The sequence below is a fragment of the Zeus faber genome, assembly GCF_960531495.2.
Source record: "Zeus faber genome assembly, chromosome: 14".
Taxonomy (NCBI): Eukaryota; Metazoa; Chordata; class Actinopteri; order Zeiformes; family Zeidae; genus Zeus; species Zeus faber.
This window is the reverse complement of record NC_137200.1, coordinates 16,736,826-16,764,244: the sequence shown is the minus strand read 5'-3', so window position 1 is coordinate 16,764,244 and position 27,419 is coordinate 16,736,826. Positions and strand designations below refer to the sequence as shown.

Genomic DNA, 27,419 nt, shown 5'->3' with positions numbered 1-27,419 from the left:
TTTTTCCGCACAGAGTCCCTACAGACAGTTCGCAGGAGCACTGAGAGAGCGCCGTGTTCCTTTCCTGGCTGATGAAAAAAGACAGACGCCATTAAACCCACTCCGCGTACTGTCGGCTCATTTGTCAGAATTAGAGGCGCCGAGACACACACTCGTCCCGTTTAGGTAAGGCCGAGTCCCGGGAGAGCTGCGGCAGAGGTCGAACTATTCATTCCTCCCTCAAAAGGATTCCCATCAGAGGGGGTGGGGGCGGTGAGAATGTCTGACACCCCACAAACACACAAACAAGCGGGAGGTTTTCGCCAGCGGCTCAGCTGTCACTTAACGCACAATCGTGATACATTGAAAAAGAAGAAGAAAAAATACCAAACAACGTGTTAGGTGTAAGATCGCAGACATTGGGTCGCTGAGTGAGAGTCCATCGGACAATATTTTCGGCAGTCTACGGGGCTTCCTGAGATTAAAAAAAAAAAAAAAAAGGGGAGAGGTGCACGTCTAAGCAGAACAAGGCTTGTCACATGACCTGAGGTTTAGGTTGGGGGCTTCAACTCCGTTTTTCGATGAATCTATGCAATTAACTTAAGACCTGAGATACAATGACATCAAATGATTTGGTTATATCAAAATAAATAATAGTAGTTATGTTTGCGTTTTACGTTACATAAAAGTAAAAAATGTACACAAAAAAAATCATTGTATCTTCAATCACACCTGGCATTAACATGCGTCTTTGTTGATCTGATCACAAGTGGACAGCTCTAATGCCAGATGTAAACCCAATGCGTCCTCAATGCAGTCTGAGATCCGATCGCTCAGACCACATTGGGAGGTGGTCTGGGCCACATATGACCTCATCCTTTTAGCAGTGTAAATGTGGCCCAGTGTGTCCTGGACCACATTGAAGGACCACCTATTCAACTGACATCCTCTGCGGAAGTACGGACACATTTGCCCGCCAACGGCATCATATTGAAGTCTGGTCAAGAAAGTGAGAAAGTCTTGTCGCTCCAGAAGTGCAGGATTTATTATTCATAAGTGACGTATTTACAGAAAAACATCCAGTTTTTACTAAATTAAGTCCCATAGCAACAGAACGCAATGGGGAGACGTGCGTGAGGCGGCTTGGGACACATGTTTTTTGTTTCGTTCATTCCATGATGCAGTGACAGTCAAAGGGACAGTCCCTTAACTCAGTTGTGCTTAAAAATTTTGTTTCATACAAGTAGGAAACTAACAGAAATAAATACATCTAAAATAAAAAAAAACCCTGTTTTTATTGTTTTTTAACGGAAACGCGCAGTGGACCATGGATCGCTCCCTCTCCATTACGCAGTGATCGTGCGGTCCCTTACCTCAGTTGTGTTTAAAAATGTTGTTGCATACAAGTAGAAACTAATGAAAACAAATATTTCTAAAATAAAAAACACAGGAAAAGAGTTACCGCTGTCTGGAGGAGGAAAAAAAACCTCCACTCCAATTCTCTGAGTTAGGTTTACATTTTTAATTTTCCATAAAAGTAAGAAACTAAGTAAACAAAATAAAACTTTCTCAATATTATATCATATATTACTATATTATAATCACAATATATTAGATTTTCATTTAGAGCGGGGAAGTGAGATCCGATCACAAGTGGTTGCTCGAGACGCATGTGGAGATGCATTCAGTCTAGAACATATTGTGTGTAATCACCTGGTGTGTTGCATTGACATTTCACTGCATATATGTATGAAAGTATGTATATGTATGTGATGAATGAACTTGAATCTTGAATCTTGAATCTAATTTCAGGTGTGAACAGACGTACTTAGAGTTGTCCACTTGGGATCCTATCACCTAAGACGCATGTTAATGCCAGGTGTAAACAGGGCCTTACAAATCTTTTTAGATGTGATCCCAGAAGAGTTTTATAATATCCCATATATGTAACTGTAAATATCAGATTATATGACATATGTATCCATGTTATAAACACATTATGTTCGATATCATTATCAAGTTCAAGTTCAAGTTCAAGTTTCAAGTTTAAGAGATTATTTGTCACATACATACACATACGGTCGTACATACTGTATATGCAGTAAAATGTCATGACACCCGGTGATTACGCACAAGCTCTATAAGCTCAAAAAATACTCAAATGTGCGGAATCGACACGCATCAATTATTATTAAATTATATTAAAATATATATAGAAAAATATATATTGTATTTAAATATATTTAATATACAAGCATATTTAAAATAAATTATATTTAAATTATCAATATGATATTGGTATTATCAGTTTCTCTATCCAGCCATTGTCTCTGCGCTAATGGTCGCAGTCAGACACGCATGGAGTGCAGCTCCATGCGTGAAGGGGACTCAACTGGGCACCAGCGGCTCGGAGCCGGGTTGAGGTCAGTGTTCTGGTTGTTCATAAGAAAAATGTTTCTGTTTTGTAAGGTGTGCTAATGTAGGCATTTGCAGCACGAACATTTAAGAAAAGCGAGGGCGGTGTTAAAACAGGGCTCACGTACGTGTCAAAAATACAAAAAAATTTAATTCCCAACGTCGGCCCACTCTGTGCTAGTGCTAAAGTTCATTCAAATCAAATTCATGAATTAAAGTTGAGGTAATTTACCTGGAGCAGCTGCAGTAGGACCTCTGCGAAGGCTCCACGAAATCCCACAAGCCCACCTTCTCCACGGGCTCCTCCTCACGAGTCCCGTTGGTGGTGGCTGAGAACTTCCGTCTGATGGAAACAAACACAAAACACAAAAACCATCCCACGATGAATCAATACATCTACACCTACATATATAAATGTTGCTTATTCCTAAAGGAGGTTTGGCTGGCTGTGAGTGTCATAGGCAATTGGTTTGAATTCTACCAACATTATGTACTTCTACTAAGTCACTTTGGACAAAATACTTCTCATGTAAACCTGGGTGGAGACGCCAGTTTACACTTTCACCGGGTAAATCATAATGGCACCTCCGATGCCTCCATGATGAAAACCCCACGTTGGCTTTGTACTGTAGTGCCGCGTGAGGCCAGGACACTTAAACCTTTAATGATAGGCTGATGGGTTGATATGGTTGAAATCCAAAGACAGCTAAATTGAAAACAGACTCTGAAGATAAAGGGGAATATATTCAACAAATTTAAAGTATGAACGCATGGTGTGTGTGTGTGTGTGTGTGTGTGTATGTGTGTGTGATAATTATATGGATCTATGTGGCTATGGGTGCCTGCGCTGGACCCACTTGTTCTGTCCTTGGTTGATATTGCACTCCTGCCAGACGCGCTCCGCCGCCTGGCTCGCCAGCCGCCGGGGGATCTCGCCCCCGTGATGGCTGGTGCTGTCCGCGGAGAAGCCGTCCGACGACGATGACGACAGCTTCACCCACCTCTGGGCGGAGTGGGTATCCACTGGAGAGGGGCGGAGCAAGGTGGAGCAGGTGTTGTAGCCAACGATCATTAACACGTATCCAAACTGTATTAAATAGTCCCTCTGGGATTTCCTGGAGGAGTTTTTTTTTAAATTGTTGGAACAAAAAACGCTGGATTTGGCAACAGCTTTTCTCAAAAGTTGCAATGCAATTTGCAAAGTTTTGCTTAATCTTAGTGCTTAACTTTTTTTTATATATACTGTATATATATATGAGGAACCATGGGCTCAAAGTCAGATAAAAAATTATGTAAATGTAAATAATGGGCTTTTGCTTGGGTTCCAGTAATAAGTCTATAAAATAAACTTCAAAAATCAACATGCAGTAAGCACCAAAAAAAGTCAGTACTCCAGGATGATGGCGACAAGTTCAAGCGGTCTGTTGATTTGGCCTTTTAATGCAGACAGGTTGCAGCAAAATGTCTAACTCTTGCAAATATTGCGGAGATGAAATCCAATTTGCATCAATTATTGTGATCCCAAAATCACTTGAGGGACTGATTAATACTGCATTTAAACTGTATCAAATAGTATTGTGAGCCAGCTCATCCATTTCTGATCGAATCAATATAGAAATTGTATCGGAACCCTCTGTATCGAAGTCAAATCATGGGATGCCGCCCACCACCCGGCGCCGCTGAAGGAAGGGCAGTACCTGTCTGCAGCTCCTCGGGCGACGTGGGAGGGGTGAGCGTGACCGAGGACATGGCGGGCTCTCGCTGCGAGGCAGGCACTTGGTGGGCACCAGAGTAGATGGCAGTGCAGTGGGAGGCGCCGGCGGGGGCCGCGGCGGGAATATCAGACTGGGGCTCGAGCACCAGGCAGGCGGGATACACCATCCGCACACCACCTGCACAGCACAGAGCGGGTGGAGGATAGGACAGGTAAGCCTTAATCCCGCATCACTGGTGGATCTAAGTCAAGTCACTTCTCAGGGTGTCTGCGGGGATCCAAGCGTTGTTTTCGCACTGCTTTTCAACATTTTTAATTTTGATGAAATTTAACATTGACTTTTGGACAAATCTCTCATATCTTGTTCAATAAAGTATTGCAGGAGAGAAATTTTTCGTTTCACCTCTATTTAGTTCTCGGGGATACATTGGGGGGGTGAACCCTCATTTTCAATGATGCCGAGATCACATGATGCAGAGAAAATAAATAACATAAATAATAAAAACTAAAACAAGTCAAGAACACAATAAGAACAGAAAAACATCAACACTGGATAAAAGAATTCCTAGTTAAAACAGTTCTAAAACAATGAGATTTGTAAGCATATTTTTAAAATGTGCAAATGGTATCAAGGAATCAATATCGGAGTTGACCCGCGGAACGTCAATGGAAACCCGTCCTGAGAGCGGGTTTGATAAGCTCCTACATTGGTGTGTAATAGCGAAGTAAAGTAACTTGGTCATTTTTTTTTTTTTATTAAGGAGCGCTTTGTAAATGATGACGTACCAGTGTTGATCTCACCCCGCAAAGAGAGAGGGCCAGCCAACTTTTTGAAAGAGAGTACAATGATGGAGTACTCTATTTATCACTATTACTGTATCAAGCCAAGTTTCGGCCGCAGCTTTTCAACCCGTTTATCAATACGAACTTTAAAAGTGAGTTTATCATCAGTCGAGATGCCTAAATATTTATAGGGCGGGACTCTTCCAACAGCTCTACCGAGTAAAATGCTAATATGAAGTTTGCAATAATTGATTTCCTTAGCTCTTGTGAATAGCATATATATATTTTTTTTTTCAGCTTTTAATACGAGTTTAAGATCGATAAGTGCCTCTCGAAGAACATTAAAAGGAAGTTGCAGATTGACAATAGACAACTGTATGGAGTCAGCCCAACAATATAAGATAGAGCTGAGTGGGCTTCAGGAGTAGGGGATGGAAGAGGTGACTGTAGAATGAATGCATGTGTGGGACTCACTGACCGTATAAAGGAAAGTACCATGTGTGCAGGGAAGGGGTAAGGACTATGTGGAAACAGAGTAGGGTATGCACTAGATGATTCTCTGAACTGGTATGAGTTTCAGCTGAGTTTGAACTGTTATCAGTTATCTTTAGGTCAGATAGCAAGGTAAGTGACACTGTAAGTGGTTCAGAGGGAGGTCGAGGGTTTCATCACATCAGAAATGGTCACTCAGATGCAGAACACATACATTTAGGATAATTCAAGTTATTATCGGGCGGGAAAGTTACACAGGTTTGAACATGTACAATTTAAGATGAAAAAAACAAATGGACAACTGGTTGGTGAAGCAACTCTCACCGACGAGGACCTCCACGGAGGCCAGCGAGTCCTCCTCCCATTCCGCGTCCTCCGCCTTGTCTTCCGACGCGCCCTCCCGGGCCCGAGGGCTGATAGGATAGAACTGGTTCCACTCCTCGATCAGCTTCTGGGTGGGCAGGTCCGACAGCTTGAAGGACTGGCCCGTCAAGACCCCGTTCAGCCCGAACGGACTCAGGATCACTGCGGAGACGAACGGAAGAGACGCGAGACGTGAGAGAATGTGTGCCGGCAATGGGAGGGAGGAGGGCGCAAACGAGACCAGTACGACACCGTGAGGGAGGGAGAGAGAGAGACTCTAGCAGGCCTGCATCACTCCACCTCACCTTTAAAGTGGACAACCCTAGATGGAGGTACGCAGAAAAAGAGTGGAAGAGGAAGACAGAAGCCCCCTTTTCCGGTGCAGGAACCGTTTCAAGAACCAGGCGCAAACACGCAAACACACGCACGCACGCACGCACGCACGCACACACACACACACACACACCCAGTATATATATATCCAGTTTTTAAGACTTTTTTCTTCAGCAGAAATGCCAATGGGTATGAGTACCCCCCCCCCAAACACACACACACACTTAAAAAAACAATCACACAGAGAGCCTGATATGGACAGTATATTGTGTGTGTGGGTTCATCAAGGGGTGTGGAAGGGAGGGTGATGATGATGGGAATGGGGGGGTGTTGGGCGGGCGAGTGGCCATTCGTTAATGTCCCCTCTCTGCCGGCTTTGTCTGGTGTGTGTCATTACTAGACTAGATGGCCTCTGTCCCCTCGCATTGATCCAGCGGCCGAACCACAGAGCAGCGTTCCACGACGGAGAGGGGGCCAGATATGAGCAGGGAAGCATGAGAGAGAGAGAGAAAGAGAGAGAGAGAGAGAGAGAGTGAGAGAGAGAGAGAGAGAGAAAATTGAAGACAGGATACATTAGTGGTCCTCCAGCAGAAAGGGCTTTTCACCCCCCCCCCGGCTAAATTACTCACAGCTCGCAGCTCAACCCCTTCAACCTCGACGATAACTACTCTATCGAGAAGGGAAATGCTGAGAGACCGTGGCGGGCGGCTGTTTGGTGAACGGCTAAAGAATGACGCCACGTTCATGTCGGCCAACGGCAGCAGAATCTGGATCGAAACAACGGTAATATCTCCTGATGCTGAAAAGATCTACAGCTCCCAGTGAGCAAGCTCTGTACAAACCAACATAAATATAAAATAAACAGCGATGCACAGATATTTCATTACAGTACATAATGTCATTTAGCAGTGACTTACAACTTATTCGTACACTGAGGGAGGGAGCCACGCAAGGTTTATCGGGAGCAGTTAGGAGTTTAAGTGTCTTGCTCAAAGACACTCCAGCATGCTACCAGCATTTGAAATCTTTAATCCAAATTAAATTCCAACATCAATAACAATTAAAAAACGCTGAACAGAGAGTACGTTATTTAGTAAAACCAATAAATATACTTCTACTACTCTATGCGCGTTTCCACGCTTCTCCGCGGGATCCGGCCCTTCTGTATCCTCCCTCCACGCTGCGGCTCTGGGTGACATGGTTCTACCTCTCCCTCTTTCCCTCGTTGTCGGCCTCTGTGCCCTCTCGGAGCTGGTGTTGAATGGGAGTTGACAGGACAAAATCAATAACAAGGGCTGAGCATCCATCCACCCTCCCCTCCTACTCCCGCTGCCCCCCTGGTGATCGAATCGCATATCGGCGATGTCGAGTTAGCCATGACTGTACAATATGCGGGGCTTCCCCCAGAAAAGTGGTCCGGTGGAAAGTATCTTTTGACGGGGGCCAGCGGCCCGGTGTGGGCCGGCGGCCAAGCGACAACACAGCCAACCCAGATTCCATAGGGCCCGACATTAAGTCAGTTCTAAAAGCTGACTAGACGTTTGAAAATATGACTAAGTAATGTGTTCTTATAAAGAAGTCATTGTGTGATGATATGTTGCTATGGTGATGTACAAAGAATAAAATATATCACACTAAATGATTTTGTGTCTGTTAAGCAATTACCCGGAATTCCGGTGCAATGACTGGACCAAGTGTGCCAAGCGAGACCACCATGTCCAAATCCTCCATCTGCTTCCTCGCAACAACCACCAAACAGCCTCCGTGCAATTAATACCATAGAAAAATATACAATATATTGATATATATATGTATATATCAATCCACGGTTTCCAATACACTGGGGAAAACCCTGATATGAAAATAGAAACAATCGTCCAACCCTACTAGACGACCCAACCTACCTCCCAATTCACGATTCAAGAGGTTTATTCGTCACATACATATATGCAGTGAAATGTAATGATGTAATTGATGCTCCCCCTTATATCACATTTAAAGATGTCACTTTTAAAGAGGCATAATACTATAAGGCAGACTATTTTATCTATTAAAAGAAAACCCTGAATTCCAGGACTTGCAGTGTAACCCACTCAACATTGGCTATACACTGAAGTATCTTTTGACCCTCTCTGTTAGTCTGTGTGTTAGTCAGACTGTTGGTTTGGTGCAAGGAGGACATAATGATGGACAAATAATATTTTTTTTATATCTTCTTTTTTTATATCTATCTAGAAATCCATCATGCTTCTGTGATTCAAAAAAGATTTTCTTTCATCCCACACCCTACACGTCTTAGTATCAGATTTTGTCTTGGGAATATTTTACCTCCACACAGATCAAATATTTTAGCCCGGTACAGACCTGATATTGAATACCTGGATTGGTGCATCCCTACCTAATAATCAAACAAATCCGATCTGAATTAATGAGAAATAATAAGAGAACAGCACTTCATTCCATAAAGGAAATATATCTACAGTGACTCTAGTCCTGGTGTAAACAAACAGCACCACCCAGTTTTGGTAAAAATCACATCGTCATTAATTAAATTCTAGCGCTTGAGTGATAGAGCGAGCATTACACAACTGGTGGTGGGGGAGAGAGATAGAGAGAGAGTTCAAATTCAGCACAATTATGGAGATGGTTTGCCGCTCCCACCTCTTAGGGTCTGTGAGTCTATCCCTGGCTCCCTGAAGACATGACCAGCATGCTCAGATCAGTGTAATGGGCTGAGAGTTCATTACATTCACTCTGTGCCCTTTTATTGGGTCAAATCGTGGAGAGCACTGCGCCGGGCGGGAGGATGGATGAGTGGTTTCTGGAAGTCAGACCTTCCTAGACGCCACCACGCTCGGAGGAATAAGGAAAGAGATAAAACCGCAAGGGGGTGGGGGGAACCGCGCTTGTGTGACACACACAAGAATCATATATGGACTGTATTTATATGTCGCTTTTTTAGCCCCTAAGGCCACGCAAAGCACTTTACACAATACTGTACATGCTTCACATTCACACATTCAAACACCGATGGTAGTGTCAGCCACGCAAGGAGACAACCAGCTCGTCAGGATCTCCAGGTGTCTTGCTCAAGGACACCTCGGTAAACCAGCCTGGAGCCGAGGACCGGAGCACCGACCCTCCAGTTGCCGGTCGAACGATCTACCTCCGGAGCTACTGCTGCCCCAGGATGTGACCATGATGCTGAAATGGCTCAACAGCTCCTGCCAAATATATTTATTTGCCAGTGCAAGTTAACAAAAATTGAGACAAATAAACAGGGATACCACTTCTCCCCCAAACTTGAAGTATTCACATAATTAAAGTGTTAATCCAATGTGATTCATGTATTGTGGGAAAATTAATCGTCACGACCACTAATATTCGGTTGTGACAGCAACTCCGCTCAACAACCTTTCGAGACCCGCCCCTCCGTCGCCCGCCTGTTCAGACGCCTGTTTCACGCAGAATGATTACGCCATGTGTTCATCCATCCATGTGGCGGAACACACACCCACACACAGGCACTTTATGCCGCATTGTGGGGTGCACATGACAAATAAAGAAAGAGAAATACAATTTCCTAATTATGTTCACCTTATTGCCAACATTTTACTCTCCATCCATCCATCCATCCATCCATCCATCCATCCATCTATCTATCTATCTATCTATCTATCTATCTATCTATCTATCTATCTATCTATCTATCTATCTATCTATCTATCTATCTATCTATCCTGAAATTAAATATTCATTCAGTTTGTGTATTGAAATTTTCTTACTCTTCTAAATCCACTTATAAAAAAACGACATGAACTTTGGTGCACCCAACCACCCCCAACCCCAATAAAACACACACACACACACACACACACACACACACACACACACACACACACACACACACACACACACACACACACACACACACACACACACACACACACACACACACACACACATACGCTGGCCCCGTGGCGCCCACCTTGGAAGGGGCTGCTGGCCTGCTGAGCCAGGGCGAGGTGCTCTTCCGTCAGCCGGTAGAGGGGCTGGTGTTGGTTAATCTCCACGCTGGTGCACACGTTGCTCTCACCGTGCAGGAAGAAGGTGAAGGCGCATGACAGGTGTTCACTGGAGGGGGGGAAGGAAGGAGAGAGAAAGGGAGAGCGAGAGAGAGAGAGAGAGGGAGAGAGAGAGAGAGAGAGATGAGTCACTTGGGATTATATCACTGTAACGTGTGAAGCAGTTACTGGCGACCAGCCTTTTGTGGCAGCGACTTGATGAGTCGCTACCACAAAATGCTGGTAGCAACTCATCCTTCCTCTATTTAAAGATTAAAGGTGAAGGCTGGAAAAGACAGAGAGAGAAAGAGCAGAAGAGAGATGGGAGTAAAGGAGATGATTAAAAGAGTGCCTGTTTTTTTGCAGAGGAATCCCTGCATCCGGATCAGTATACTAGCGTCCTATTTAGCATTCAGCAAGTGCAGAAGCACACGATGCTCCAGGATGACATACTTCATCTGGTGAAATATCTTAAAATGCAAACACTGCACACTACGCTGGCACGCATATCCCACAATGCATTGTGAGGCCAAGACACCGGTAAATAACTCTATGCAGTGTTGAAGACCTGCCAACCTTGGGAAAATATTTTGAGTACCACAACAGTGTAACAGGAAGTCTCTGTGGCGTTTGAGTTACTGCTGCTAAATGACTCCATCAGTTATTCACACTGTAGTGTTGATATATACAGTAACCTGTAGCTAAATATATGCAGTATACACATATCATTAGGATATATCCCTTGAAATGCATCATCTCTGAACATGTTTACCAACCCAGAGATGCACCAATTGGAATTTTCTTGGCCGATTCCTATTTCAGATTTTTTGACCTGACCTGCAGATTCCGATTTCCGATCTGTTGTACGTGGATGACAAATACATCCCATGATCCGGTCACGCTCACGTGAGGACGGCTGCACATACAGACTACCGCTGCAATTTTCAGTTACCACAATAGTGAGATTGCTGTTTTTGAGACTGTTTATTATTGTTCATTATTCACTATGTAACAATAATAAAACATGAAACGGTCACTGAGTTCCAGTAAAATACAACATGGGACGGTCACCAAGTTTCAGTATAATTCAACCTGTAACTCTCACTGAGCTCTAGTAGGACACAAAATACTGATCGGCAGGTGAAAACCGACCAATTCCAGTCATGGCCGACCGATCGGTGCATCTCATGTTTTATGTTAACATTACGGTCACATTTTTGTGCTTTATTGTAATTCTCCCATTTCCCATTTCACCTCACAATGCAGCGTTACGCCTCGGTGGTGAGTGAGAGGAGAGGGAGGGGAGGGGATACAGAACCACATCCTATAAATTCAATATATGTACGGAATTGTTCTGTATTGATTGAATGATTGATTGATTGACGATCATTTATGATGTAGTACGACTGAAAAGCCATCAATGTATTTACTCACACACCAAAGCACGCTGTAAGCCATTCCAGACACGGCATTAGAAAAGTAAGAGTTGCTGCACTTGATGCAAGTGACATTGCTTTTACTTTTCCATTTTTCCATAAGACTCGTGTCGAGACTACATTTTCAGGCCAGGTGTGAACAGAATTCATCTCAACTGGATATGACACAAGTTACCAGGTCTGACGTGGCCCCGGCTACACTATTCTAAAGGCTGTAAATAACTTTGCATTAAAAAAAAGACATGCATACGCATAAGGTAAATAACCATTAACAATGAAACAAAATCCATGATATTCCAGGACCAGGATACCTGTGGGAACCCTGTGCACTTCTAATAATACGACATACGACAAAGGGACAGATATAGCTGCTGTTTAGCTGGAGTTGCCCGACAGTCTGCGGTAAAACAGGCTCTTTGTGCGACACCATCTGCTCCCTCCAGTCTGCTGTTAAGCCAGCATTTAATCCACTGACAGGCCAAACAAATGAAATGTGGAGGGAATTTTGTGGCTCTTAGCACAAACAAGGGGTCAGTTGCAGAGTAACTGCTTCGCCAACAGATGCGTTTATGTGCGTCTGTGTTTGAGTATCTGTGCTTGGTGTGTAAGCAAAAAATAATGTAATTATAAAAAGAAAATCAGAGATGTGATTTTACCACATAGATGATGACTCACAACATTAAAACCCCTGACATGTGAAGTGAATAACACTGATCATCTTGTTCCAAAGGCACCTGTCAAGGGGTGCATTATATAAGGCAGCAAGTGAACAGTCAGTTCTTGAAGTTGATGTGTTGGAAGCAGGAAAAATGGGCAAGCGTAAGGATCTGAGTGACTTTGACAAGGACCAAATTGTGATGGCTAGACGACTGGGTCAGAGCATCTCCAAAACGGCAGGTCTTGTGGGGTGTTCCTGGTGTGCAGTGGTTAGTATTTACCAAAAGTGGTCTAAGGAAGGACAACCAGTGAACCAGCCATGGTCATGGGTGCCCAAGGCTCATTGATGTACATAGGAAGCGAAATCTAGCCTGTCTAGTCCGATCACACGGATGAGCTACTGTAGCACAAATTGGTGAAAAAGTATATGATGGCTATAAAAGGTGTCAGAACACACAGTGAATCACAGCTTGCTGCGTATGGGGCTGCGTAGCCGCAGAATGGTCAGGGGGCCCATGCTGACCCCTGTTCACCACTGAAACCACCTACAATGGGCACGTGAGCGTCAGAACTGGACCATGGAGCAATGGAAGAAGGTGGCCTGGTCTGATGAATCACGTTTTCTTCTACATCATGTTGATGGTCGGGGTTAGGGTCCGATCAGATCAAGCATCTGTGGGATGCACTGGAACAACAAGCCAGATACATGGGGGCCTCACCTCGTAACTTCCACTGCACCAAAAACCTGTTAACACCCGCTAACATTTGTCACCAGTGGGAAAGGAAAAACCCGGGTATAATAATGGAATATCCGTGTATCATTACATTATTTCACATCTCATTTAGAATCCAAAATCAGAAGTGAGTGACTTTTTTTCCCGCATGGGGGACTGTGAAATGTTGTAAGGGTGGGGGTCGCATCGTGGGGCGCATACAGCTGCTGAAGCACACTTGCGCACCGGCGGAATAGACTTCAAGGATCTGCTGCTCCCGTCTTGGTGGCAGATACCACGGGACACATCAGAGGTGTTGTGGAGTCCATGCCTTGACGGGTCAAAGCTGTTTTGGCGGTACGAGGGGGAGCTACACAATATTAGTGGTTATTTGTGGTGGTTTTAATGGTGTTGTTGCTGATTGGTGTGTACAACAATTATAAACAACTCTAGTTCTGGGCGATATGGAAGAATATCATCAACAACAAAAAAAGGAGATACAAAAAATGTATTTTCTGCTGTGCTCTCTCACCGAGTATCTCAGATAACACACACACACACACACACACACACACACACACACACAAACACACACACACAAACAAAGAACATGTGAAAAAGAATAGTGTGTGAATTTGAAAGTGAATGAAAATGGCCCGGCCCCTCAGGGGATTTGGTTAAGCTGATATTAGTCTTCCTACATGTCTCCTCTCTCTAATCTAGATGACAGCGAGATGCTACTCAGCGCTACTCCAGTCCAATATATTCCTAAATATTCGGTAGCTGGAGGCGAGCAAGGTAATGAAAGCTACACCAGAGACAGAGGGAACAAGAGAGAGAGAGAGGGAGAGAGAGAGAGAGGTTTGGTTTGTTTAGCTAAATTTTCTCACATGCAGGTCAACCTTTTCATCCTGAAAACACTCCAGCAGGACTTCCACAATATTAGCAGTTGAAGAAGTTGGCATTGTCGCTAATAGTGACAACAATGTTTTGAGCAATTAAGTGAATTAACGTTTTTTCCCCTCACTAAAAATGAAATACAACTCATCCTGTGTTGGTTATTAAAAATAGAAGAAAGCTACAGGTCTTGAAGCCAATGCTGCTGCTGCTGCTGCTGTCTCATCAGTATAAGAGTCCAGCAGTGTGTGTGTGTGTGTGTGTGTGTGTGTGTGTGTGTGCCTAATAGCAGGGCAGCTGGAGCAGACGTCAGCAGAAGTGCTGCCACCACTCTGTTACATGCACAGAATTAACTTCACACCACACACGCAAGTTGGCACGCACGCGTACGCGCACGCACACACACACGCACGCACGCACGCACGCACACACACACACACACACACACACACACACACACACACACACACACACACACACACACACACACACACACACACACACACACACACACACACACACACACGGGCGCGTGCTCACTTACGCTGTGTGTAAGAACATCGATGACACACAGGGTACACCGTGTGATGTAATTAACAGACAACAACAATAACTTATTAAAGTCGACTTTGAAATAGTAGGTATTTCTTGCATTGGACGGTTGCTTTCCTGTGTGTGAGAGAGACGTGGGACAAAGCACATTTGTAAAAAAATAAAAATTAAAAATAAAAAGTCTCATTATCATCCCCTTGACTCCATGACAGCGATAAGTTGTGCTCGTGTACAGGTCAGATTTTTGTTATTGCTTTAGAAAGGAGGGAGTACAGTATCTACAAACCACTTATGTCTCAGTTCCTGTATTTCAATGCCATATTCACACGATTTTACTTCACGTATATTAAGTGAGGCCACTTGAAAATGATTGAGAAGCTTTTCGAGGATATACCTGCATGGTTTGCACAGATAAAAATTAAGTAAAACTGAAGTGCTTTTTACAACATCATTTTTTCCTATCACTTAAAATATGGTGGAATTAAACTGCCTTATTAAATCTGGACAGTGAAAATGTAAGTGTGGTGTACTGAATTATTTATAATACTGTTGTGTGTGTGGATTAATAAAAAAAAAAAATAATAGCAATAAAACAGAAAATTGCTTCATAAAACTCAACTTGTTCTGTGCACTGAAATATCTAGAACTAACATATATGAATACCAAAGAGAAACGAAAACGATAAGTGATCCTGCGTATGATCTTCAAACTGTCTACTTTTTCATGAACTGATTTCACACGAGAGGAGATTTTATTGACATCAACCGAATGTTCATCAGTTTACTCATCATTTTCTTTCATTGGGCACCGTCACAAAGATATCCAGCACTTTCCAGGTATTTCTTGCAGTTTCAAGCACTCTTCTGTGCTTCGGGACTTTGCATGAACTCAGTTCCCCGTCAAGCACCAATTACCTCCTGGAAAAACATGTGTGGCGGACCAAGCCATGTGGTTAGGCCACGGCTGCAGACGGTAGCGCGGCTTTCCTCCCTGTGGCCGCATCGCTGCCCTGAATCGGCCAAATTAGCGCACGAGCAGCGCTGATTGGTCCGATTCAGGGCAGAAGGCTTTCTTAATGTTTGTCTGTCTTGCAGAGAGGGTTCGGCATACGGGGCTCGTCAGCCGTCTGGGAGCCAGTGAAACCATCCTTCCTCCCGCGGCCCGACTTACCGTTATTATTATTATTGTTCATCGGTTTGGCCAGCCAGCCTTACTGTTCGCGTCCACTATGAAAGCATGCGCGCGCGCACACACACACACACACACAGATTCAAACAGGGCTATAATTAAGAAAACATAATGCTACACATGATGAGCCTTTTTGTGATTTATATGTTCACCTTTCATGACCAGCAGGTTCCCTGCAGCCTCACGGGCGTTGTTTACCTGTTGCAAACTTCACAGAGGGTTGCCAACTCGCGACGGCACGTTCTGCTGCAGCTGGTGCGGATAAACAGAATTCAAACGTCTGCTGAAAGCCTCAAGAGTCAAAAGGGAATATTACTAACGGCTTTCGAAAGCATATTCATTACCGGCGCTGCGTGTGAAGGAGTGGATCCTGACACACGCCGACACCCGTTTAAACAGCGAGCAAAACATGCCACAAGATCCTGTTTGGCTTTAAGGTGGAACAAAACCGAAAGTGTACCCACAGAGGATGTGGGACACAGGGAGCGAGAGGGAGAGAGGGAGGGACGTCCCACACGTTTGTCAGGGCTTCCACAGACTGTGTTCATACAATCTCAGCTTCCACTTCACTAAAAATACCCTTCCTCACCATGGCAACATGTTACGGAAAGTTAGCGAGGGAGACACGCGCGTGCACGCACGCACGCACACACACACACACACACACACACACACGCACACACACACGCACACGCACACGCACACGCACACGCACACACACACACACACACATTGCATCAAGGACTTCCTGACTGCAGGCGTTAGAGGGATTGGAGGAGTCCCGACTTGTCCCTTTACTTTAGTCCCTGACTAAACACAATACAAACATGATATAAACATGACACCGATAGCTGAAACATGATAGTTAAAGGTGCAGTCTGTACTGATAAAATATAGCAGAAGGTAAGAAGTCATTTTCAGATGTTGCTTGAGTATTCAGGGTATCTGCAGGTACAAGCAAATTCTATTAAGACCTTTTCGAAGGCTGTTTAAGTTAAATCCAAGACAAATTTTGTTTTGAAAACGTGAGAATCCTCAATCTATTAAAGAGGACCTGTTATGCTTGTATTTACACAAGTTAATATAGGTCTCTGAGGTCCCCAAAACATGTTTTTGAAGTTTTTGCTGAAAATACCATTCAGATTATGCATTCAAACCATTCTAACATGACTCTGAATCGTGTCCCTGATTCTCTGTTTAAGTGGCAGGAGCTTCCCTCCTGAGGCCCCGACTTCTGTGAGCCAAATGGGTTTGGGCTTTACTCTGGGTTTCGTTGGATTTAGTCTGCTAACTTTCACAGATTTCACGTCATCGGTCCACTACAGTCTGTTCCTGAACAAATTTGAGGTGAGAAATAAGCAATCCGGTTGCTGAATCTTCACTCATATTCGATCTACAAGGCCTCGTTTCAAAGTTAGTTCCGACTTTCACCGCGGTGTACAAAGCAACGCAGAGTCAGTGAACTGTCGATATGGATGAATATTCACTCACACAAATAAAAAAACAGCACCGTCTTAGAGCGAAGATGAGCGTAAGCCTGGTTTCTAATGGACTTCTGGGATCTGTGGTGTAATCTACCCAACACACACATTCTTATGGGTTGACGCTTTGAATCATGGTGGAAAAATAAAGTGGAAAACTAAGTAAAAACCTTACAAAATCAAAGTAACCACAGTGTGCCAGTGCTATCACGCTCTGTGACGCATCATCGATCAATAAAATCTCTGTGCAGAAACAAACGGGCCCATTCTGCTCTTAAAAAGCCGCCCGACAACCAAAGCTCCTTATCTCTGAACTCAAGAGTCACTTCCCCGAAAAACGCGAGAGGGGGTAATTTCTTCTGAGCATCTGAGCAATCGCAGCCTTAAAAAATTTTTTTTTTTCCACCCGAGTAGATCCAAGTTGCGTAAGAGGGTTTACGCAGTCAGCGTGGTTGGCAATCAGCGGGATGGGGATACATGGAAAAGACGTCAATCGTGAGTCAGCGAGGCCTGGATGGAGTGGGCGAGGGGAGGAAGCGAAAAAGAGGGGACTCAGAATTTCGTCAGTCGAATCAGATTCGACTGTTTCATGCGAATATTCGACTATTTGGCGGGGGGGCAACTCTGTGCCCTGTCCTCGTCCCTCCAAATAAAACAACTAACAACAAACAAACACACTGCTTTTAGTTGTTTTATTTGGAGGGATGAGGCCCGAAACTCAAAATGCGAACCGGGCGCACGGAGAGCCGTGTTTGCGTCCTCTTCCGGGTGCGGATGAGTCACACATATAAAAATATATTTACGATTATTATTATTATTTATAATTCCTCATTGAAATGTTATCCATGTGCATTTGCAACCCCCCCCCCCCCCCAAACGGCTATTCGACTTGAAGAATCAGTCGACTTACGTGTCGCCGACTAACGAGACTCGTCGACTTGCCAAAAAGGTCAGGACTTCGGCCATTTAATAAGCAGACACCATATATGGCCCAGAGTAAGAGAGAGAAAGAGAGAGCGACTGAGCGAGAGAGAGAGAGAGAGAGAGAGAGAGAGAGAGAGAGAGAGAGAGAGAGAGAGAGCGAGCAAGAGAGAGAGTGCAGGGAGAGAGAGAGAGAGGGTCAGCTGTGTCGGAAGAGAGATGTTTACGAGGTGATGTCATCCTTCTAAAGTGTCACTGCCACCTGACTACGCTGATATCACCAGCTCCCACCGGGTGCCAAAGGAAAACACCACACGAACGCTGAACCCAAGTGTCGCACCGCCCAAACAGCTCAGAGACGGTGCACGAGTGCAGGCAATACACACACACAGCCAGTCCACGCTGAATCTATCTCCCACGGCCAAACATCGAGTGGTACTCCGTACAGATATATATAAATATAGACTAGATGCAGACAGCTTCCCACTCACCGTTGGGCACTTGCACGCTAACGTGCATGTCACGGAAAGAGAGGGACACACACACACACACACGCTCATCAAAAACAAGCTGCATCAAGGATTCCCTGACTATTTCTGCAGCCGTTCGCAAATGCCATCGTCCTTATTTCATTTTGACTAGAGGTGTCCCGACTGACTGAACATGATACGAACATGATATTAACATGACGCTGATAGCTGAAACGTGATACTTAAAGGTGCGGCCTGTACTCGTAAATAATAGCAGAAGGTAAGAAGTCATTTTGAGATGTTACTGTATAATCAGGGTATCTGCAGGTACACGCAGATTCTATGTAAGACTATTTAAGAGGTTCTCAAAGGCTGCTCCCAGACTGATTTTGTATTGGAAACATGAGACACACACACATCCATTAAATATGTCAGGGTTCACCCCGGTGCATCCGCCATCAGCTAAAAAGGCAACACACAGGAATCCTCACCTCGTCTCGCCTCCTCAGAATAATTCTCCAAAGAATCACGTTTGTTACAGGCTTGACATTAAACGCTAAAAAGTACAATTGCACAGCGGTTACTCCTGTTATAATTATACACTATGATACTGCCGTGCAAAATAACACTTACTTCTTGCGAGGTGCGAAACTCACGTCAGAGCTCTACAAAACCTCGGGGTCTCAGAAAACAATGATACGAACAGTTATTTATCGAGAGATCGCAAGAGTTTCACAGCATATTGTCTAAATTGGAGAAGAAGGGAATGTTGTATGGACTGCCCGAGCTGGAGAAGGTAAAGACAGACTCAGAGGGTAGCGTGAGCCTCCTAGTGATGTGAACATAGTTCATAAGGACAGAGCATGTGAGCATTAGGTTACAGTATATGAAGAAAGCATCAATAATTGCATTTTTCTATCACAATACGATAAGCACACAAGCAAGCTTGTGAATGCCCTGTGAGGAAAATACAAATATATTCATAAGACTCATAAGTGCACACAGAAAAAGAAACACATTGCAAACCATTTCATTTGGTGGAAAGTGATAGAGTGCAAGGACTTTGTCACTTTAATGAAGTAGAGAACAAGAAGTTGATGAAGACTATTAAAATCAGGGACTATATCTATCAAACTAATCATTTAGGATTGCTCATCAATGATTTATTATCTCCATATCCTTCTTAATGACTATGACAAAACCTGCACAATTGTTTTTAATTTTGTAAATTATAATCAGGATCTGCACGAGCATCGTCTGCAGGAAAAAAGTGCAGTAGGCGGCATTATAGGCTCTGTTATATCAGTGGGTATGTATTTACGTATATATAAGTACTTTTACTCTTAATACTTAAAGTACATTGTTTAGCAATTACTTTCAATTAAAAGTAAATGTCAATGTGGTAAATTTACAAGAATAAGTTGGTGTCAGGATATTAATAATTTTACTTAAGTAAAAGCTGTGTGTACTTTAAGTACGTAGGGTGAGGGTTCCATTTCTCCCACAATGTAAACACTGGACGTATGTAGCTGTCTGCTGTAAGTAGCTGTTGTGCTGGTAATGCGTCATTAGGTCACCGAGCTGCTATGTGTGAACTGTCAGGCTGATCAGTAGCCAGAGCTGGGGTCGTAAACCGGACTCATCCTGGATTAGCAATGAGCCTTCGTAGGTAGCTCAGAAAGGCAGGGGCCGCACTGCGCTGCTGTCCCGGCAAATAAGCCACAATGCTCTTGGAAACAACTTTTTAAGATTCAATTCATCATATTCATGACATAAAAAGGTATTGTAACATCAATTGCGGCTAAAACCATCATCCTGCATCAACTTGACCCAAAAATGGGGTACAGCCTGTCAATTATTGGTTGAAATGTTAGTTATCTTGTTATTAATCAGATGGTCAAACCGTCGGTATCCAAAGGTTTTGATTTCTGTATGTAGTGAGCGGTTTGTTGTATGCTGTTTAAAGAAATGATGGGGACAGACAGGTGGATGTCATTGTATACACATTCCCAAACAACCTGCAAGTTGCTCAAAAGGGTTTCACATTCTATTCTAGAGATGCACGCCGATAGCATATTTGACCCCTTAAACCTGATAGTCACACCACGTTGCATGTTGCAGTAGAAATTCAAATTTGCTTTAAAAAGGGAAGCATAACAGCAGCATTGCATTATCTAAATGCAGGCGGCACGCTGGCCCTGGGGAGTCTGAACATTTTGTCTTTTCATCGCATGCAGAGAAGCAGAGCTCACAGTAGACTGTGTGCTTTCACCATAAACCTGGTTATTATGGGTCACATGGGTCACATCAAGGCAATCCCAGCCAGACACACGATGGGGTGAAAGGCCCAACGCCATCCAAGGGATTAAGATGCAAAAGGGGCCATCTGTCCAAACCACTGGATTAAAGACAGCGCATGAGGAATAAGTGTTTCTAAGAAAACAGTCAGGGGCAGAGAGGGGAGCCAAGAATTGACTCAGACGACTTCTTCTCAGCCTTCTCTGCCCCGGCCCGTGGGGTACAGGGTGGGGAGAGGGAGAGCTGAGAGCGACTGAGAACAGACAGACACAGCGGACAATGGGGGATGGCACAAGGTTTCCAGGAGTTTCTGGAACCAGTCTAATAAATCAGAGCACACAGTGCACGTCGTTTACAACTGCTGGTGATGGGAGTGTGTAAGCTTGGGCTTACACAGTCTTCAGCGCACACACAAGGGTAATTTACTGTCACGTTGAACTAACTATCCTGTCTCATGTGAAACAGAATACATCTATGCAAATTGAGTCGACGTCTGTATTTAGAAAAAATCTAGAATGGTGTCTCTGAAGCAATAGGATTTTTCCAACACTTTATTTGAATCAATAAATATATGCATATATACTGTACATTGTCTGTATCTGATTGAAAATGAAGGAGCACACAATAAAAAAAGGACAATGCATAAATGCACACGCACACACACAGACACAGACACACACACACACACACACACAACCGCACTACACACACACACACACACACACACACACACACACACACACACACACACACACACACACAAAGGCAGGCAGAGCACACATACATGCTTGTCACAATCTGCATACAAATGTGTGTGTGTGTGTGTGTGTGTGTGTGTATGTGCATGTGTGTGTGTGTGCGATGCACGCCTTGGGAGTGGGATGGGCAAGATAAATTTAGTGCTTGGCCCTTTATCCTGCACTGTCCTACTTAACGGAGCGCTGCTCTCTGTCGCCATCCAGCACAGCACAGCACAACACGACGTGCACACTCACCTCTAGTCACCTGACCAACAGCTCAGAGAGAGACTGAGGGACGGAGAGACAGTCAGACAGATAAAGAGACAAAGAGTAGGAAAGATAGATGATTGAGAGAGACTGAGGGGGAGAGAGACAGAAAGATAGAAAGACAGAAATGGACGGGGAGGAAGAAAGGGGCTGCAAAACCCCAGCATACAGTGCACGTGCACAGAGATGTTGCACGCTTTGATGCCGGCGTCACCTGTGCCAGCTGCAGGCTGCATGCTTTCTGCCACTGTTTGGTGTACGAGGCAGAGTGTGCAGTCCTTGTTTCAATGCAGCTGATCTGATGCGACGCTTCCAAGTCAAGGAGTTCCGGACGCCACAGAATAATTGAATACAACTACATAGCGAAGCCATCTCTATTCTGGGTCCAGAATGTTCTGCACCGTAGGTCTACGGATAGGAGCGGCAGGACCAAGCAGGAAAGCTGTATGAAATGAGGAGAAACGCCCCTCGTGCCAGGGCTGGGCCGGTTATTTTATCATCATATTATCGTCATAATTGCAAGTTGTTAATGTATTTCTAAAATGTATGAAAGAATAAACCTCTCCTATAAATATACGTTAACCATTTCATGTATGCTTAAACACTACCCAATCGCTCTAAAACAAAGCTGGCAATACGTATCCCTGCAACAATATTTGGAGTTTTGAATTAAAAATGCTATTTGCAATGCACGGTAAGTGTATAAATAATAATAACAATAATAATTATTATTATTATAATTATTATAATAATTATAATAATAATAATGAAGACTAAAGGTGGAGGTACTCTTAATAAGAAGTACAATTTTTTGACCAAAAAGACCGCAAGATTTGGAGCATGATTTACACATACCCTATCTCCTCAAATATAGACCGGTACTCAATTAAAAACCGGTAAACAAGGCTGAATCTTAGAGTTAGTGTGTGTGTGTGTTGTTTTTTTTCCTCTAGCGCTTTGCCACGCTCCAACCACATCACACATCCCCTGTTCTGGTTTTCTTGTGTTTTTAATTTAGATCTATTGTTTTCATTAGTTTCTACATGTATGATATGAACATTTTAAGCCGATGCATTGGATCAGGCCAGTGGGTCGTGAAATGGAGAGAGAGTGATCTCTGGTCCACCGTGCCTCCCGTGTCACCGAAGAAAGAAATAATGGCAGTTTATTTTAGATGTATTTATTTTAAGGAGCACGCCACCCAGACGGCAGCTGAGGTCAATAAAAGCCCCGGTCACTATTTGAGGAAATATGGGTACTGTTAATAAAAAACATTGAGTTCGATTATTATTTTTTTTTTAATCTTTATGTAAAGAAAAGCCACTCCCACCTCCTCTCACTGTCGCGTTTGTGCTTCTTTCACCACAGAGTTCTTATTGAGTTCTTATTGAGTGTCCCCGCTGACGGTGTTCTGGGACATCTTCTCCGGCGGTTCAAACGTCTTTTGTTCTCGTGTCTTTTTAAGGTTACCTCCACCTAAAAGACGCGAGAACCAAAGACGTTAGAATGAATAATTTGTACTTGACCGATGAGAACGTGTACCTCATGAATATTCATATCTTGCCCAGAAAATAAATCCTATCCTAAATCCCTGCTGCTCGTCTGGACTTTCTCTTCAATTCTTTCCTTGCGGCTAAATAAAGTAATTTATTCTGGAATATGACGGATTAGAAGACTACTGTATGGTTGCAACGTTATTCTCCTGCTGTGATTATAAAAATGAATGTTGGGAAAGGAGTTATTGTCTTCTTTTTCCCGCTAAAACCACGCAGTGGCTCCCGCTTAAATATGAACATTATTTGGGCTTATATTATTGTATTTTATCCAAAGTTGACAATTGATATTTGGATTATGAAAAAGATTAAATAAAAAAATACCTGCTCCGCTCCGCCTTTGCGCATCTCTCTGGGTGAACCGCTTCCCCCTTAATCACCCCCCTTGCAAACGTTCCACTAAAACAGGGCTCTGTCGGCTTGGGGACCCCTCTTTAAGTCGATACACAGTATAATACAGCTGTTTTGTTTACAATGAAATCTCGATGGCCATTCATGAAAAAAATAAAAATGAAAAATACTCATGAGGACTGGACTCATACTCAAAAAGTCTCATCCAAACGGTTAGGTGAACATTTAGTAAAATGTATTCACTTCCTCCATGAAGGCCGTTGTGCAGAGATACTTTTGTCACTCTCAATGAACTTAATCACACAACATTCTTTTCCAAATCACCTACAAATTCACCTAGAAACCAACTGCCTAACCCAGGCCCATTGACTGTCTGCACCCCGCTGTTGTCCAGGCGATGGGAGAGGTTTCTTTTATATTTACACATATCGACCAGCCTCAGTGTGAATGAAGAATCATGTTTGTATGACGTATGAATTATTTAGTCATTAAGTATTCCCCCTTTGAGACGTTGTTACAAAACTAACACACTTTCTCCCCTGCTTGGCTCGCTTGATAGATGGTTTGTGCTCGGGGGGCCAAAATGCAATAATGCACTTCTACAGCTGTATAAAAAAAAACAAAAAAAAAACCTGTTAGCAGGTGCTGGCACCCTGTCGTATAAAAGCGGGATGGTGGACTGTTTAAAGAGGGGGGAGTGAAGGAAATGTTAATTTAACTTTACTAAGCGAAAAAATTGAGAATAAAGAGGTGACCATGCTTCAGCGGGTTGCTTCAAAAGGCAGTTCGCCTTCTTGATGATGAGAGGAAAGGTTAAGAGGACGTTTTAGAATTCACCAGAGGTGACTGCCTGTTATATAATCATCCAGGCGCCATCTGGGCAGGCAGGGTGGGGGTGGAGGCACAGAGAGCTGTTGCCTGAGGAGCCACTTCCTGGCACGTTCCTGAGGCAAGTATGCACAAGTCTGCCTCACTGTACTAATTTCAACCATCCAAACATTATGTTCGATGTGTGGTATGACTCCACTAGGGATCAGCATACACCCTGACTTAGTGTCACAGCTACTTAGCAGGCATAGCATTACTGTGCAAACAAGGAGCAGGTCGTCACGTTTCATACAAGGCTCCAGCATGACCTCACAATCTGAAAAGACTATTGGCACTAAAAAGCATTCCATGGTACAAATGATATGTCCAATATACAGTATAACAATCACTAATGTTACAATTAATGAAGGTTAAGCAAACAAGAAGACTCCTTATAAATACATCGAACATTGCTCAATACACTTGCTGTTGACAAATCCTGAACTTAAATTCTTCCCATGATGTGTTCAGAAAGTTGCATGTCTGTACTGTAATGCAGCATTAAAGACACCATCGAAGTACATCATGATAACCAAAACGCACATTATCTAGCCGCCAATCACATTATTTTAATTATTTAGATATTGCCTGACTCTATTAGACAAATGAAAAGTCGCGCCTTCCAAATCCCAGGATGCCTTCTAGTGATGATTTTCCATGTAAACAAAGCAAAGCACAGTGGCAGCGAGACAGGGGTGAAGCCCACACCCTTGCACACACAGGTGTCTCTTGGCGAGAGGGGGTGGGGGTCCAGTGTCACAGAAATGAAACATTGGCGTTGTCTTAATAGGTGAACAAATGTGGCCGCAGCCAGTGGGAGAGTCTCCCAGAGGGACCCGGGTGAACCTCACGCATGCTTGCGACGTCTTCAACTAAACCGTATAGCCATGCTTATGTCAGCAAACACACACGCATTAGAGGGGTCTGGTGGATTTCTGTCACAGCTCTGCGGCACTTTGTTTCTCAAGTCCGGAACAAAGTGAACGGAGGAAGAGAAAAACAAAACAACAACATCCTCGACGACGCTTAGATTCTGGGTGGCTGTACCACTATTTATAACCTGCCCAGTCTGCATGGTGACAGGGGGGAGAGAGAGGGAGAGAGAGCGAGAGAGAGAGAGAGAGAGAGACAGGGGAGGGTGGGGGTGAGAGAGGGAGAGAGAGAGAAAGGGAGAGAGAGAGAGAGAGAGAGAGAGAGAGAGAGACAGGGGAGGGTTGGGGTGAGAGAGGGAGAGAGAGAGAGAGGGAGAGAGAGAGAGAGAGAGAGAGAGACAGGGGAGGCAGAGGACCTCATTCACGGATCTGAGCTTAAAACCTGCGTATGCGCGTTCTAAGCAAAAATTTGGGATCAAACAATATGTTCTTACTTTATGACAGTGGTTCTTTAATTGTTCTCAACCAATGTATTGCAAGGGGCTAAAGAAATGGAGAGGAAAACAAACAGAGAAAAAAACCAAACATTTAAATTGTTGGTTACTGGCTCTTTAAGAGATTTGGTCAAAGGCTTTATGAGAGCGGAGCACTGTGCATGCGTTTCAAGTTGGTTTGTTTTGCGGTGAGTAACCGAGCCAGTTTTCCTCGTGTGACCAAAGAACAAGTGGATTACTATTATCCGTGTGCGAAAGCAGAATAAATACTATTTTACAAATGTAAAATCGAGTGGATTATCAACGACATGCTCACATTGCAGATGGTTAAATCATGATCACACAAACAATAATGAGTGATGAGATTTCTGTGGTTCATAGGCTGGCTGCACTATGTCCTAATAGCCAAGGCCCCCACAAAATCCTAGGATCCTTAAACAAACTCTGTTGTATCTGCAGTTGGCTAACTTTACACTCGCTGGCTATAAAGGATTCATATTAATCTCCCAGCAGGTGTGACATCTCTAGAGTTTGCCAGGAACTATTTACTGAGAGTGATCACCTTGTTTCCACTGGCAATAGAAGCCCTTCTTTTATTATTTATATTTTCCTTCTATTAATATATATATATATATAATAACCTAGAGCGCAACTCAATGGCCAGACAAACCAAGGCACCCTATGCCTAAGTCCTCACACCATCGGCTTCTTGGCTCCAAGCACTGAACAGCCTCCATTCAAATTATAAATGGAAAATTCGACTTTTATTTCAATCGACATTTTTTTATTTCAGCCAAAGTGCAAAACGGGACACAGCGTCCACTGCCTCTGCAAACCTCCTGCACTAGTCAGTCGCTGTACGAGTCGGCTCCTCCACTCTGTTTATCGCTGAGCAGGCAGCAGGAACATGGTTTATGAGCATGGTTTATGCTAATTAGATGTTATGAAGACGCGGCAGTCGATTTAGAATAGTTCATATTCAATCTACTCAACATAGATGATCAGTGGGAGGAAAGACAAATTATACCTTTATTTAAGTCTGCATCTCAAAATTATTATTCTGTTATTGTTATTATTTTTTTATTATTATTTAATCAATCTATGCAAGACAGAAATCATGTGCCTAATGACGATAAATTCTGAGTTATCTGAACCCACACACAAATCTTGAGCTTTTCAGTCTAAAATACGAAACAAAGACAATTTGTTGAGGTGAAAATCTAAAGTGGCACACGTACGATTTTAAATAATATATTATTTAATCACGACATATTGATTTAACAAAACTTTGTTTAATTAATTAACTTTCATTAATCGCTTCACACCTACAACTTATGAATCATGAAAATATCATGAATGATTCATATGCAAACAAAATGTGTTATTTTATTATTTTGTCTTGGTACATAACAAAAACAACCATGAAACTCTACAACAAAGCCCACGTGATTTCTACCCTCCGCAAAGCCACTGATGTCACATACACTCTGACCGGCCAACGCGCACGTGTGTGCATGCG

At 43.5% G+C, this 27,419-nt stretch overlaps 1 protein-coding gene across 1 annotated transcript in view; it reads right to left on the bottom strand.

Moving 5' to 3' along the window:
* Positions 1-27,419, bottom strand: part of med13a (mediator complex subunit 13a) — an 88,867-nt gene that overhangs the window by 30,140 nt on the left and 31,308 nt on the right. The window contains exons 4-8 of the mRNA XM_080014321.1: positions 10,068-10,213; positions 5,708-5,908; positions 4,092-4,286; positions 3,252-3,417; positions 2,627-2,737 (exon numbers count right to left, since the gene is read on the bottom strand). Coding sequence (XP_079870447.1) covers positions 2,627-2,737; positions 3,252-3,417; positions 4,092-4,286; positions 5,708-5,908; positions 10,068-10,213 — 819 coding nt within the window. The remainder of the gene's footprint in view (positions 1-2,626; positions 2,738-3,251; positions 3,418-4,091; positions 4,287-5,707; positions 5,909-10,067; positions 10,214-27,419) is intronic.